The 16,558-nt window shown below is 38.9% G+C and overlaps 1 protein-coding gene across 3 annotated transcripts in view; it reads right to left on the bottom strand.

Annotated features, from left to right (window-relative positions):
- Window positions 1-16,558, bottom strand: part of dop1a (DOP1 leucine zipper like protein A) — a 56,399-nt gene that overhangs the window by 32,616 nt on the left and 7,225 nt on the right. Inside the window, exons 3-15 of one of the 3 annotated variants that reach the window (XM_061916417.1) lie at window positions 15,017-15,198; window positions 14,769-14,939; window positions 12,471-12,660; window positions 10,986-11,084; window positions 10,382-10,481; window positions 8,990-9,099; window positions 8,236-8,350; window positions 8,014-8,134; window positions 6,697-6,816; window positions 6,337-6,454; window positions 5,658-5,687; window positions 4,810-5,067; window positions 1,396-1,912 (exon numbers count right to left, since the gene is read on the bottom strand). In XM_061916417.1, the coding sequence (XP_061772401.1) occupies window positions 1,396-1,912; window positions 4,810-5,067; window positions 5,658-5,687; window positions 6,337-6,454; window positions 6,697-6,816; window positions 8,014-8,134; window positions 8,236-8,350; window positions 8,990-9,099; window positions 10,382-10,481; window positions 10,986-11,084; window positions 12,471-12,660; window positions 14,769-14,939; window positions 15,017-15,198 (2,131 nt within the window). The remainder of the gene's footprint in view (window positions 1-1,395; window positions 1,913-4,809; window positions 5,068-5,657; window positions 5,688-6,336; window positions 6,455-6,696; window positions 6,817-8,013; window positions 8,135-8,235; window positions 8,351-8,989; window positions 9,100-10,381; window positions 10,482-10,985; window positions 11,085-12,470; window positions 12,661-14,768; window positions 14,940-15,016; window positions 15,199-16,558) is intronic. The other 2 variants (XM_061916418.1, XM_061916419.1) reach the window with 2 other exon arrangements.

Genomic DNA, 16,558 nt, shown 5'->3' with positions numbered 1-16,558 from the left:
TCACACAGTCAGTATTATCACTTAAACGAGCATACAATAACATCTGTATCCATGGAGAAAATATTTGATCGCGTTTGTGGTTTTATTTGAAGAAACTGACTATTATAATAGATATATCAAATAAAAGGTTAAAAATTAAGCTGTGTTTGATCGAGTGAGGTATTTGATCCCCAAGCAAAACCTGTCTTTGAATTTTTCTTCTGTCTAAGGTCAGGTCATGTAAGATTATATGGTACCTGACCCTGTACATCAGCCCCTCAATGCAAAACCATTTGCGATTGTATTCTTGGGCTCATATTCAACATTTCTCTGCTGACCACATCACATTCTTCCAAGGCTTCTCTGAGTAATTCAGACAGGCCTGAATATGTGACCTTGCAGGATCTTAATCCTTTACAACAAAATGTGCTACAATGGTTTTCCTGGTGACTGTGGTCACGGTTCCCATGAGATCATGTGTAATAATGGCCTGATGTCTCACTTCTCTATCTCTATAAACCCAGGTTGCCCAACCTATTTTCTTTTGAGAGCTACTTTTAAAAAATGAAAATTGCAGCTACTGTTTTTTGTAGTGTATTTTTCATGACTTATTTCAACACAAACTAAGGGAAAACACTTATTTCAACAGAACATTAACTCAAATTTTGTATTAAACAAATCAACAACAAACATTTTGTTCATCTGCATCTTGTATTTCAGTTTGCACTATTTCTAATTCAGTTCTTTAATCACTCTTAAAAGCTACTTAAACAAAACATATTTTGGGTTTTTTTCATATGTCTATCAACATTTAATATGTACTTTAATTGAGAAGCAGATCTCTACTATCTGTGCAATCATTATCTCTGTACTATTTTGTGGTGATTTGTTATTAAATAGCCTATTGTCTGAATTGAACCGTTGTTTAAATACTGAGAGTTCAAACAAATATTCTTTGACCCTTTGGTGAGCTACTCAAAATCAGCTGGCAAGTTACTAATAGATACCAAGCTACTGATTGGAGACCCATGCTCTGAACCAACCAAAAATATGGACTACGCATGTTTTTTTTAAAAAAGGTAATCCAAATTAAAGTTTTTATTCCTGTCCTTAGCGGTAGAGGACGTCATTAAGTCGCCGTCATCCATGTTCTACCCTCTCCTCTGTGTTAGTCCAAAAAGTGTTTTCAGGTCTCATTGCCATTACTACTTCTATCTCATATGTCTCATTTTACCAGGAAGAGGGAATGATGTAAACAAAAAAAGTATGGTTGAAAGAGTTTACATCTAGGAGTGCGCGACATAGCAGAACAATCCCAATTGTTGTAGAACACACCTTGATAGCATAACAAAGTAGGTAGTGTTGCTAATTAAGTTCTGGTAACATATTTTCAGCTTGCGCTGGTTCAACACTTACATTGTTCCTCCTGTGTTGGTGAGGCCTTCACATTTCCTTCAGCAATGTAGACAGGAAAACTGGAACATTCCAAAAAGAGCTGGCAGGCAGCAGTAAAAGCAGCAACACACTCTTTCTGCTCCATCCCAGTCTGTGAGCATAACTTGGTCCGGTCTATTCGACCATTGTGTTCAGTGCTCTCTAATACCAGGCTTGCTGACTGTAGCACCTCGCCTCTGTCCTTCTCAGCTTTGTCCACCTGCTCTGAGGTTAGATGCAAAGTAATGAGCCTGGAGAGAAATTGTTGAAAGTGTTCCAAGCAGTACTGCATGACTGGTTTGTCCAGAGTTTTAGCCTGAGATGGAACAGAGGAGCGACGGCCTGTTTTAAGCGCTGAGTGAGGTGGACCTTCTGTGTCTGGTCCATTTTCTTGGTACTGGATATAGTCTGTGAAGCCACTTTCAGAAGTGTGACAACTGAGAGCATGGTCTCCGTCTTTGCTCAAGTCCCCACTTGTAGATGTTTGCAGAGGATGATTCTGCGAGAAAACAAACAAGTCAGCAATCAATCGTACATTCATGAGAAATAAAATTAATGACACTTTAGTGTTTATCATACCAAGACAAATGCCAGAAATACACACAGCAACTGAAAAATTCAGTAAGTTTAGGCTAAGTGGTTTTCTGTTTTAACATTTAGAGATCAGTGAACATTCCACTTAACGCAGAAATTTGGGAACATGTCGTTCCTCAGAGGAAATGTTTAGAAAAAAAGACAAGATATGGAAAAACATGTCAATGTGAAACCATTAACTGGCAGTGGTTGTCCAAGGCTGTTCTTATTTAGACATGTACACCAGACTTGCATTTTAAAGACCAACAAATGAACAGTGCTACAAGTTTTAACAATTATGTTTTTCGCCCCTAGTCACTAGGGGCATGAAGCTTCCCTGGGATTTATTTTGATCAAGGCAGCAGGCACATTTTTGGAGCCTGGACTCAGATGGCACGCAGAGTATCACATCATCCATATGCTCTCAAGGGGCGGGGTGGGGTGAGGCGGTGTTAAAGTATTTGTAAAATGTATGTCTATGAGGGATGTTTCCACTCGGATGGAGATGGTTCGTCCCAGCACCACAGGCTGTTTTACTCTTCTCTACTTCCTAAGAGAGAAAAGGTGAGCTGGGCTCAGGTGTTGGTAAACCGTCTTTTTCTGTCTACTCCTCATGGGCTTGACTGAGTGCGTGCAGCCTGATCCGTCTCTGATCATAGGACAGATTGACTAAAATTCTTGCAACATGCCTCACTGAGCTTGCACACACTTAAAGAACCAGGCTGTAGGGCAGGGACCAGGAGGCCGGACACAACCAACGAGTATTCAAAAGTCTTGTGTCAAGGGAACATGGGATGGCAGGGCCATTGGTGGGAGAACCCAGTCAAAAGCAGAACATCAGGGCTTGAGTGGATTAATTTTTGGGCAGTAACTTGAAGGTGAAATGGGTCAAAAAACTCACACCGGGATTCGGATTGAACAGGGGTTCTTTTATATGCTTGAGATAAAAAAAAGGCTTTTTAGCAGGGACTATTTGTTTTTAATGTCAAAGGTTGTATGATGGTGTAACTTTTGATACGGTGTGACCACAAATGGGAGTAAATACTTTTTGTACAAAGCCACGCAAGCAAAAATCGACCAACAATTTTGTGTGTCAATTGCTTTGACACACAAAATTATTAACAAGCATTCCTAATAAGCGTAATCAAATAATTATACCTTTGGTTGGCTTATACCTCTTTACTTCTCTGTAAAATATGAATCTATTAAATACCGTAATAGGTAACTATGAAGAATTGTGTATTTTCTGTCTTGATATTGCTGTTACAATGTCAGATACTTGTGTAAAAAAAAAAAATCAGGTTCATGCATTTTGGGGTGAGCTTGCATGCAGTTTTGGAGGCTTTTCCCCACAAGGAAATAAGGATGAGCTACTCCCCCTCTGCTTCAAGTTATGAGACGTCAGGCTATTATTTTTCATCTGAGCTTGGTATGACTATAATAACACCTACATACAACATGCAGTGACATAAAAAATGCTAAAACTAGCTTTTTTATGCAGAGTCTGAATCTATCGGGGAGTGTGCAGGTGTATGTTGTGTAGTGACCCAGTGAATCTATATGTTTATGAAGTTTATTTTCAAACGTGTCTGCAGAAAAAATTGTGGGGACAACTTCAAGATATATATTCAAACAGTGTACATTTCAAAAGATAAACTATGGTACTTTCATTTGCAATCTGAGAACGCATCCAGAATCGATAATCTTAAACAAACTCAAAAAGTGGGTCATAAAAGTAAAATTTACCCCAAAGCATATCCAAAGCATATTATGGGTTGGATGTATTGATTCCTTAACTGTGGTACTTGTACCACCAGTGGTACGCGGCTTCCATCTAGTGGTACATCAAATAATCACTTGATTAAAGTACAGTACTTTATTTTCCTATATTTAAAAAACACAGTTACTGTTCAAACTGTCTGTAACATTACCGTGGTCACAAGTATTAAATCCATCCATCCATCCATCCATCCATCTATTTTCTACCACTTTTCCCTTTCGGGGTCGCTGGAGCCTATCTCAGATGCATTCGGGCGGTATGCGGGGTACACCTCATATACTTGTTAAACAAAGTAAAGTACCAATGATTGTCTCACACACACATTAGGTGTGGTGAAATTTGTCCTCTGCATTTGACCCATCCCCTTGTTCACCTCCTGGGAGGTGAGGGGGCAGTGGGCAGCAAAAACCTCTGTCTTGTTTTTATAAATATTTAAGTCTACTATGCAACTGTGTTTTAATGTTAGTCATTATGATGGTACTTGGAGAGCCAAGATCGTTCTGAGGTGGTACTTGGTGAAAAACGTTTGAAAACCACTGATCGAGGCAGCAAGGTCCCTTTTAATGCTTCCCAATTTGTGAAGATGAAGTGAAGTGAATTATATTTATATAGCGCTTTTCTCTAGTGACTCAAAGCGCTTTACATAGTGAAACCCAATATCTAAGTTACATTTTCTAAACCAGTGTGGGTGGCACTGGGAGCAGGTGGGTAAAGTGTCTTGCCCAAGGACACAACGGCAGTGACTAGAATGTCAGAAGTGGGAATCGAACCTGCAACCCTCAAGTTACTGGCACGGCCACTCTACCAACCGAGCTACGCCGCCTCATTTGGAAGAAATCATTTTTGGTTCAGGTGTGTATGTGGCCCAGTGCACAAAGTGAAAATTGTGAACCAGTTCTTCTCATCAAACATCAACTCCGACTATCAAGAATACAGGAAGCTGTTAGAGCTGAAAAGGCGGGACAAAACTCCATATAGTTTTCCACTTTGAAGTTCTATTGAATTCTTTAAATCATATTGAGCATAACAATGTCTTTACTCACTCTATTGTCTATGTTGCTTTCTTTGGTAGAGTCAGAAGAGTTGCCAGGGGAGCTAGAAAAGCCATGTGTTTGGGGGGCAGTGGGAAGAGCCAGAGGGGACACCAATGGTGGCTGTACTTTGCTCAGGATCTTAGAGCAGAGGCGCAGGCAGTGAGTGAGCTCTCCGAAACCCAAGGTCTGCAGGTGACAGGTCAGTGCTGCTACCATGCGCAACAACAGCTGAGGAAGATGCTCTGTCTGGATCTCAATATACGTCTCCTGGAATGTGTGACGAGAATTTTCTTAGTGAAACATTAGTATGAGGTACATTGTTATTTTAGAGTTGCCAAGTAAAACGTGGGAATAAGTTATTATTTTGGCGCTATTGTCTTGTCTCCTCTGACAAGGGCACATTTGGACTTAACATTCAAAACACTTTTCAATGAAAACAGACAGTAGGGGGAAAGATTAACACACCAAAAATTGAGAATAAAGCAATGGAATTAATAAAATAAAAAATAGGTATCCATATTTTCTTTTAAATATGTGAGCAAGGCATTGGAAGTAAATTGCATGCAAGCTTAACATAAAGCCCAGACACACTTGGCAAAGATTTCATTACCACAAAATTCACACCAAACTGTAAAAACTATTTCTTTATTGCATGTAGCTATTGTTATTTTCCATATTTCTTTATCAGATAAAAAATGTATGAGTTAATGTAGTCACCAGCCCCTTATTTAGAAATGATGGGTCAAAGCTTGGTGGAAATAAAGGCCTTATGAATGTTGGTGGAATGTTGCAGGAATGCTATCATAGCCTCAGTGAAGCAGAATGAGGTGAAAAAGCAGGAAAGAGCAGTACTTTACCTGGCAGATTACCCTCATGCTTCTAGTAGGCTTCAGGGAGAAAGAGCAGATAGTTTGAACAGACAGGAGCTAGCGGAGAACAGGCCAAATAGCACACTAACCACACACTATCGCTCTCTTGACAGACAGTCCAAAAGGCACAAACACACTCTTGTTATGAGGTAATACATTTCCAAACAGTTGAGATTGGAAATACAGTAAAAAGATGCAAATATTTTGGTCGGGAAATTCAACACACAGGTATTGTTGTACTTGTGTGGGGGCTTGCACACCTAAGAAACAAGAGCGGAGGCACAGACATTACAAGTAGCAACAAGAAGTGTAAATGTTTAGGAACAAAGCAAAAACTATTAAATGATTTGTATGAGCCAAATAGGATAGGGGAAGCGAGAAGCGAGAAAAGAAAGAGCCCAAGCAACGCCTGGGAAGAACGGAAGGTCAATACATGATGAAGGAGAGTCTCTACAGTATGTGGCAGGGATATAAAAACAAAGAGAGGAATGGAATCTGTATAAAATTAGACAAACATACAGAATATAATGTGAAAAGAATATGCTAAATAAATATAGGAGAGAATCAATGCAAAAGGGAGGAGATTTGAACTGTACATGATGACAGCTACATCGAAGTGAAGACAGGAGACAGATGAAGGAAGACTAAAAAAGAATAATAACCTCACCAAGGAAACAATGTCCAGCAGGAAATCCACCAGCTGACAGAACTCAATCAAGGAAAGGTCTGGGGTATCTAAACTCCCAGCATGCCTTGGAATGTCTGTACAGGCATTCAGTGTCCTCCTACAACAAAATGAATTTCATGTTTCTGTTAAGTGGATCAACCAACTAAAAGCAAGCAAAAAATGTACTACAAGGGTTCTCATTAACATTTGTACACACTTTTAGGAATTATCATGCTTCATGTTTATTTTTTATTAAATGCATCACTACAAATTTATTCAGATCTTGAAAAAACAATTACACCTATATCAACTTAAATAAAATGTCAACATTGACGGATCTAAACTTAAACAAATACAAACCTGCAGCACTCCTCAAACCAGCGAGCGATGTAGTCCCACATGTAGTATGGCTCGAAAGAGTTGAACAGGAGATTTGCTGTTTTGATCAATTCTGTTGTCTTCTTATTCTCCCTGAGCTTACTAATAAAGGAATTGAAAAGCAAACAAAAAGGGATGGATGAGATCACAGGCCTGGGCCTGTAGTCAATACCTTTCTCAGTCGAACAATACATGATAATGAACTGAATAAATGGCCATGTCCCTGTGTTTTGGTCTTTTTTCGTCTCTCGTTTTCGAACACGGTGCAAGAGGGTTCACTCTGTGCATCTCTCTCAGCACTATTCATCCATCCATCCATTTTCTACGGGCGGGGTACACCCTAGACAAGTCGCCCCCTCATCGCAGGGCCAACACAGATAGACATTCATCATTCACACACTAGGGCCAATTTAGTGTTGCCAATCAACCTATCCCCAGGTGCATGTCTTTGGAGGTGGGAGGAAGCCGGAGTACTCGGAGGGAACCCACGCAGTCACGGGGAGAACATGCAAACACCACACAAAAAGCCTGAGTGCAGGATCGAACCCAGGACTACTTAGGACCTTCATATTGTGAGGCACATGCATTAACCCCTGTGTCACCATGCTGCCCCGCATTTATTCAATAACAGAAAATCAAAATCAATGGAGTGAACCCTATTGTTAGTCATCCACAATCTTTGTCTCAGTGGGCGGAGGTGGGACCGCAAGCTCACACACACAGGATGCACAGAGACTTGTTAGTGACTACTCCCCAGTGAAAAGCACCGCAAGATAACACAAATTAGGAGGAAACACAATGATTTCAAAACCAAATGTCCGGCGAATAGTTTGGCTTCAAAACGAATGTAAAATATGACATTATCAACACGGACTAATGAGTCAGAATATCAAATTTGTTGGAAAGTGATGGCAACAACAACAAAAAAGACAACAAAACAAACCACCAGAATCAGTTTTTCCAACTAAGGAAAAACTGCACTTAAGATGTTCAATATTGTTTGTTTGCTTATAATGATTGGAAGTAATTAGAAATTATTGACCTTCCAATTACAATTGTAAAAAGACTAATGAGAAATAAAAACTTATTGCATTTTAAAGGGTCCCTTGCATTATTATTATTATTATTTACGATTACATTGGTCACAAAATAATGGTGGAATTAATATTGTTAATCAACAATAATTTGAGGGCAATATATCATCCAATAAAATATGTTATTTGCCCAGGTCCCTTACCGGTAGATCATTTTCTCTTTGTTGGATAGAGTGCAAAAGAGGAAGTGGTTGATTGGACTGACCTGCTAAGGTGTGTGTGGTCCTTGGTGAATGGGCCATGGCTTTGGAGGTCTAGTTCTGTTCTGCATTGTGTGTGTAGAGTACGAAACACCTCAATCAGAACATCCTCTAAGATTGCAGGGCCTGAAAGAGACACATAAATGTCATAAAGAATATATGGACATTCGCAGGCAGCCTTTTTACATCACCAAATCCCTTTTAGATATCGCCATAGTCATTTTTACCGAGCTCGGGTTTATCCAGTAGACTGATGAGGATGCGAAATGGCTTGAGGTCGTGCATGAGAACACTTTCCTCTTCCCCACCTCGTGCTTTGCCCTGCAATATCCCCACCATTGCCTGAAAACACACACAGCGTAACAAGGATGATCTAAGATTCTTTCATACAACTTTTCAAATTTGGCAGGACAAAATCGGCAATTGCATCCCCAACCCCCTAACTCTCATTTTTTTGTTTTCTGTGCATGCTTCACGCTCCGTCTGCCACATCATGGAGAGAAGCCTACAATAAAAAGTCCCTGTTGCACCAACCATCTCCCAGTGGAATACGTTCCAATACCTACCTTTGAACAGATGGTGCAGGGGGCAAATGACAAAAACAAAAAATACTTACTAAAAACTAATGCTTTCTAAACCCCGGAGAGCCACAGCAAAGCACATGGCAGGACAGATTACACAAGTGTAAAGACGAGGATCTGACTTCAAAGAACACACGGATTGAAAAAAGAGCAGAAGGGAACACGCCGTATGTAAACCCAGGAGGATGTGTGAGGCTTGATAGGAGAATTCAAAAAGAAAATGGATGAATCATTTGGCAAAAAAGGGCATTAAAAAGACTAATCTGAAAAAAATAAATGGCATCACCCAAACTCACGTCTGAGTCTTTTAACATCAACCGAAACACAATCAAATACTTTTGTTTGAATGATGTGCAGTTTTATTCTATGATGTGGGTTCAAATGTAAAAAAAAACCCCACCTGGACGAGCATGTCTTTTGAGAAGGTGTTGAAATAGTGACTGGCGTGTTCTTCTGGGTTGCTCTGTCGAGTGCTCCGGGGGCCTGTTTTCACCCCATTGTTGTCAAACCCTAAAACACACACAGTAAAAAAAAAATGTTGGATTTATAAAAAATATTTCTAAAAAGCATCACAATTGGTGGAACAGTGTTAACCTTTAAGCCCTGAAACTGAGAGTTAAAGTACTGCAAAAAAATATTTGACCCAATACATCCCACAGGCTTCAGACATAATCACACAATATATTAACACAATTATTCAAATCGTTAAGTACAAATAGGGCGAATGGAAAAAATAAAGTTAATCTCCTTTTTGCAGCTTCTACAGTGAGGTGTGTGCCTTTACATTTTTGACTTGACTTGTGTGTCAGACTGAAACACCTCACCATGGTAATTTAGTTTTCTCTCCTTTCAGGTGACCATGGGATGCTAAAAGTGTTTTAATTTTACCAACACATTCATGCTTGATACATATACAGCCATGCATTTACTTACCAGCATGTTTATCCAAAGTGAGTTGCAAATAAAAGAAAGCTGATTAAGATTTGAGCATTGACTTTATGTTGTTCAAAATTAAAAAAAAAAAAGAAAGTAGAACATACATAACATTTATGTACCGGTAAATGTAATGTATTGTGAGTCAGCGTTGTTTCATCAGAAAAAAATATTTTGTCAGTTGGCTAGTGTTGAAATTGTGGTCTTTGCAGGTCTCAAGTCGTGTTAAATTAAAGGTACTGTTTGTACTAGATCGATGGTTGCCGAGAGGGTACTGGCCTCAACCAATGTAGTCCGCCCTCTTCCTGGTGTAATCGTAAACAGTTTACCATAACATTCTTTTGTAAGTCCTTTCGTTCACAAAGATCTGACCTGTAAATGATCATGATTGACTAGCTTTTTTATCTCATGTTGTATTTTTCCATTGTATAATGTTTGGTAATGCATGTATTCTTTGTATTTTAATATTGTATCCTCCTATATGGACCCCAGGAAGACTAGCAGTCGCCTTGGCGTCAGCTAATGGGGATCCATTCAATAAACAATAAACAATGATGGTAATGCACGTGTGTACGAGACAGCGGGTAATGACAGCTTTTATGCTAATCATTCCATTCCATTAAGTTTATCTTCTAATTGTAACAATCATGGATATTTATCTGTTAAATATGTTACCTTAAATTACTATTGATAAATAATTCCAGCTGTCTTATATTTTAGTTAAAAAAATATATATATACTATGTAGCCTGCTGCAAACTGAATTTTTAGGCAGACTGTCGTGACAATACTGCAGAGATGGGGCAGTAGTTGTGAACCTGTGATATAGTAAGTATTAAGCCATTGTGTGTATTTCGCACCCAGCAGCCAGGCGTAGAGTCTGCGGTTCAGCGACATGTCTCTTCTCAAAACCACATGCAAAGCAGCTGACAGGATCCGAATCATGTCAGGGCGAGTGGCCTGAACACCAGAGAACAGAACACTGTAAGGACTTTGCCATATGCATACTGTTCAAGCAAGTACCCCGTTACATTACAACCGCCAGCAGTGCTTTAGGTTAGTAAACAAATTAACTGTACTATAGTCAAATGTACAAAACAACAAACACAAGATCTTTGTCAGGGGTGTTAAACTCTTTATCGTGGGCAACATTTGCTGTAACTGCGATACTATAACATATGTACATTTGCTACATAATATCATTACACAATTATTTATTTCATTTGTTTTTTATCATATTGTATGCCAACAAACTTATGGAAAGATTGTTTTGCAATTTAGAAGTAATTTAAGTTCAGTCTTCGACGATTGTAGAACTAATTTCAAAAAGGATTTCAATGACCAAAAAAATGATGCGATGGGCCAAATGAGATCCCTGCACCTTGAGTTTGACACCTGTGAGCTACATGATATAGCAGTAGATGTAAAACTTTACATCCAGATGCCATCTTTAACTGCGCTCACCTGGCTCATGTGGAAAGGAAAGCAGAAAAGAATTAAGTCCAAAGTGCTTCTTTGCACGAGTACACTTGAATCCTGGACTGACGTACTGACAGCCTCAACCTGAAGAGGATAAACATGCAAGCACACGATCATTCATTGCCATTTTAATGTATACATGAAAACATTATTTTGGTAAATAGTGTCCCTCTGTTGTAATACTCATTTATGTTGTATTATATGTCATTGAAAAACCTGTTAGGTAACCAGGTATAATGAGGTAAAACTTGTGATATCATGCTTCTGTGGAATGAGCAGCCAGACCAAACAAATTGTTTGTATAATCCTTCCTGTTACACTAACTCATATCAAATGGCATTTCTTTCTTGTTCTTTTGTCATCTTAAAATTCAAAGCAGATATTTATCAAAAAAATCTGATACAATTAATTTCTTTATGATTATGTTAAAGAAATGTTTTCAAATACTCTGTAGTACACACGCTGAGAACAAAGTGTTGGGAAACAATACAGTGGGGCAAAAAAGTATTTAGTCAGCCACCGATTGTGCAAGTTCTCCAACTTAAAATGATGACAGAGGTCTGTAGTTTTCATCATAGGTACACTTCAACTGTGAGAGACAGAATGTGAAAAGAATCCAGGAATTTACATTGTAGGAATTCAAAATAATTTATTTGTAAATTATGGTGGAAAATAAGTATTTGGTCAACCATTCAAAGCTCTCACTGATGGAAGGAGGTTTTGGCTCAAAATCTCACGATACATGCCCCCATTCATTCTTTCCTTAACACGGATCAATCGTCCTGTCCCCTTAGCAGAAAAACAGCCCTAAAGCATTATATGTTGCCACCCCCATGCTTCACAGTAGGTCTGGTGTTCTTGGGATGCAACTCAGTATTCTTCTTCCTCCAAACACGACGAGTTGAGTTAATACCAGAAAGTTCTATTTTGGTTTCATCTGACCACATGACATTCTCCCAATCCTCTGCTGTATCATCCGTGTATCCATTTTGGTATAAACTCAACTCGTCGTGTTTGGAGGAAGAAGAATACTGAGTTGCATCCCAAGAACACCACACCTACTGTGAAGCATGGGGGTGGAAACATCATGCTTTGGGGCTGTTTTTCTGCTCAGGGGACATGACGATTGATCCATGTTAAGGAAAGAATGAATGGGGCCATGTATCGTGAGATTTTGAGCCAAAACCTTATTCCATCAGTGAGAGCTTTGAATGGTTGACCAAATACTTATTTTCCACCATAATTTACTAATAAATTGTTTACAATTCCTACAATGTGAATTCCTGGATATTTTTTTTCACATTCTGTCTCTCACAGTTGAAGTGTACTTATGATGAAAATTACAGACCTCTGTCATCATTTTAAGTGGGAGAACTTGCACAATCGGTGGCTGACTAAATACTTTTTTGCCCCACTGTAGGTATTATCAAATAAGGTGTCATAATCTATTGTGAAAAACTGAGCCCACACCATGAGTTCGATGTCACTGCCTATGACGTAGAGCTGGTCCTCCATGGAGAGTTTGCGGTTGAGGTGCAGCAGAACAAAGGTGACCCCTGGGAGACGCACAGCAGGACTGGTCAGGATGCTACCCCAGAGGGCACTGTAAAATGCCGAATGTTCCACTGCTGATGCCACCTTCTCCAACAGGGTGTTGGTTCTGCGGGAAGATGAGAAAGTTAATCATTTCACTATTGTAAAAAAACACACAAATATCTGCCTTGCAAAGGTGAATTATCCAACATTTTACAGCAGTTAAGATCTATAATCATTTCGATATTTTTTCTTTCAAATATGTAATTACCTCAAGAATATTAGTAATTGCAGCGGTATTTTTTGGTTAAAAATATTTCATTTAAAGCTCGCTGCAAACTACACCTTCAAGTAATAATATAATGGGGGTAATGATTATTTGCACTCCTCTTGATTTTGTAAGTTTACACCAGGGGCGCTCACACTTTTTCTGCAGGCGAGCTACTCTTCAATTGACCAAGTCGAGGAGATCTACCTCATTCCTATTTATAATTTATATTTATTTATTTATGAAAGAGACATTTTTGTTAACAAGTTAATGGTGTTTAATGATAATACAAGCATGTTTAACACACATAGATTCCTTTCTTGCATGAAGACAAGAATATAAGTTGGTGTATTTGATTCTGATGACTTGCATTGATTGGAATTAGACAGTGGTGCTGATAATGTCCGCATTTTCAAATGGAGGAAAAAAAAAGTCCTCCTTTCTGTCCAATACCACATGAAAGTGGTTGGATTTGGCATCTCATTTGTCCAACTTGCATACTCGTTTTTAAACACTTTGTTTTGAGAGTAGCATATGTGTGTGGCCCTTTAATGTCTGGCAGCAGGTGAGTGACGTCAGTGAGTGTGCGGGTGGGCAAGCAAGTGAGAAAGCGGTCGCTGAGGGCGGGGGAGAAATACATTGGCATCAAACTCCGTAGCTTGCTAGCTTGTGCATGCTAGCTTTCTGAGACTCTTATTTTGTTAGCACAGGCAGGATGAAACAGGTCTTTTATAGTGAAGACAGGAACTGTGCAGTCGGTCTTTAGAGTTTTGACAGTAGGTACGGAGTCTCTAGAAATAAAATGTGTTTCTCTGCGTCCGCCCTGTTAGTGATTTTTTTCTTAAATATGAGCTCGCAGCAGCCAGCGTCATCTCACAAGATCCTCGGGTGCCGAGAATGTCAAACAACTGACGAAAGTGAAGTCTTGGTATGATTGATGATTGCTCATTTTTATGTCTATTTTTTAATGCCTGGCTTGAGATCGACTGACACACCCTCCGAGATCGACCAGTCGATCGCGATCGACGTAATGGGCACCCCTGGTTTACACCATTCAAAGAAATGAACAGTCCATCCATACATACATTTTGTTGTTAGTATTTGGTCCCTCTCCGTTAAAATAAACCTACTAGGGTTGTAACAACATAAAAAAATCTCATGGTAACATATCGTCACAGTATTACGGCCACGGTATGGTATTATTGGGGTATTGGCCAAAAAAAGGATGTTGGTAAAAAAAAAATGCCATAGTTTGTAAAATGAAGTGGCAGGAATGTTAAAGGAACATAATGCTCAAACGTTCTAATCATTTGTATTATTACAACAAACAGGCATTTTAAGCGCAAAGAATGGTGTCCGGTATCCGAGCAAATATATTTTAAAAAAGTATTTAACCTGACAACGTATTTACACATTCAGTGTAACAACTGGAAAAACTAAATTGTTCAGTTTAGTTTTTAGTGTCAGTTTTTAACTAATAATTCAATTTGTCTTAATGTTAATGCTTCACAAGTTGATGTTTGGCCTGGCTGGCTTCTTGGTTTCACAATTCTCCCTAAGTATATTTTCCAGGTGAGGGTTCATCAAATGTCTTTTCATATTACTTGTATTCTCCGACTTGTTGTAGACGTCGCGGTGTGGCATGTGTGCATGTCTGCGCTCCCACAAGAGGAGTTAAGCCAAAAGGAAATCAACTTCAAAAGGAGATACCAATAGTTTTCCCCCCTCTGCTCATCTGCACTGCGCAGTGAGGGATGTAGTTCAAATTGGGCCACTCAGAAAAAGATTCCACTGATGGGAGTACTCAAAGTCCTCGTTTGGTACTGTCACATGCCACGGCATTATTGTGAAAATTTTGAAATGTCAAAACCGCGTTTCTTACAGTGCTGTTTCATCCCTAAAACCTACTGTTAAAATCATGGAATGGTCATGTCTTTGCAAGGGGGGTAACTCATAAATGGTCTTACCTGTCGTAGTACTCAGAACCCTCCTCAAGGCCAGGCAACACCCCAGTAAGGAGACCCTGTAGGCCGGGCTTTAGCGTCTTCCCAAGAGGCAGGTAGTATATCTCGTAGAGGCCCAGCAGCACAGGCTTCACAGACATGGCAGCATTGGTGAGTAAAGGGAAGAGACCAGAGCTGTGGTGCAGAAGAAACAGTTAACAACAATGTGTGGAGTGTAACTTTATTGACATCTATCACAACAACCGTATTACCTATAAAGGAAAAGATCTTTGGCTAGCCTCTTGGGACCAATGATCTTAAAGATGATCTCATAGGTCTCCAAGGCCTTTCGGTGGACTCCACTTGGCAGGGCAGGATGGAGGCACTGGGCCAGCCTTTTGCCTATTGTCAACTTCTTGGGGACCACCTGGTATTTTGCATTGTTCTGCAAAACCTGAGTGAACAATAAAGCATCGTTAAGGGAATAAGCGGTAGAAAATGGATGGATGGATGGATAAAAAGAATACTACAAGGTGATTATCTTCGACATTCTTTTTTTATAGGGGTGTCAAAGTTATCTATATTTTAATAGCAACATGCAACAAATACATTGATACCAGCTTTTTTCTGAATCATTAGTACTAAAGACTGTCCAACACCATGAATTGATTAACGTGGACCCCGACTTAAACAAGTTGAAAAACTTATTCGGGTGTTACCATTTAGTGGTCAATTGTACGGAATATGTACTGCACTGTGCAATCTACTAATAAAAGTATCAATCAATCAATTTTGCTCGCCAAGCCTTGTCAATTTTTGTTGTGTGAGATCTGAGTCAGCTTTAAAAAATATCCATTGTTTCCAATATATTTACTTACTCATGACAGCCTGCCACAATTGTGGATTTTGTGCTGTTGGTTCTTCTTCACTCAAAAACTAATTATAATGCAACAGTGGCAGTATGCATAATACACACCTGCTTCACCAGAGAAAGACATAGCAGAAGAAAACTGTGTTGTCACTGTATCGAGGTACGCATTAAAAGTGAAATTAGAGAAGAAAGTGACCAAGTGGAGTGTGTCTTACTTATTAATGCATTTGTTTGCTAATCAAAAACAAGCATTCATGAAAGGCAGTTTTTTGTTGCAGTACTGAGAGTGGAGATCCACCACCACAAGCCCGGCAAAAATGTAGACAGCAAATAAAGAAATTGACAATAAAAACTAATAAAAAGATAGAAGATTAGGCTTTAAGTATATGTTTAGCCTTTTTTTGTTTCATTATAAATTACCATCACCTTGAAAGAATATTAAGAACAATATTCTACACAACACTGCTGTTCTGTTTAGAATCTAAAGTAGTTGACTATTGCTGTTATTTATGAGCATATTTATGAGCGCAGTATTGCTTGTTTTCAGATACTGGGAGGCTACAGGCCAAGGTTGTTCCTTTTTGAATGTATGGTTACCTCTTGGAATTTTAGAAATGTAATGCAAAAAGATGTTATAGTACAATGATCCAAAATACTTGAAAGTTTTCAAAAAAGTAGTGACTTTTCAAAGTGTGGGTTCAGTTTAATTATTAATTTTTTTAAATGATAGTATCGAATAAGTATCAAACATTTTTGAAATTCACCGATATTTCAAAATGTTTTATGGACACTACTCATGTTTGATTGATTGATTGAGAAGGTTATTGACTTCTTAAAGAATTTAATCCATGTAATGCTTTAAAAAGGCAAACGGATGGCACAAAAAGCCAAAAGGCTGGTTTCCATTGAGGTCCATTAAATATTCATCACATTTGATACATTC

This window comes from Nerophis ophidion, linkage group LG11, assembly GCF_033978795.1.
Source record: "Nerophis ophidion isolate RoL-2023_Sa linkage group LG11, RoL_Noph_v1.0, whole genome shotgun sequence".
Classification (NCBI taxonomy): Eukaryota; Metazoa; Chordata; class Actinopteri; order Syngnathiformes; family Syngnathidae; genus Nerophis; species Nerophis ophidion.
This window is presented reverse-complemented; position numbering and strand designations above follow the sequence as displayed.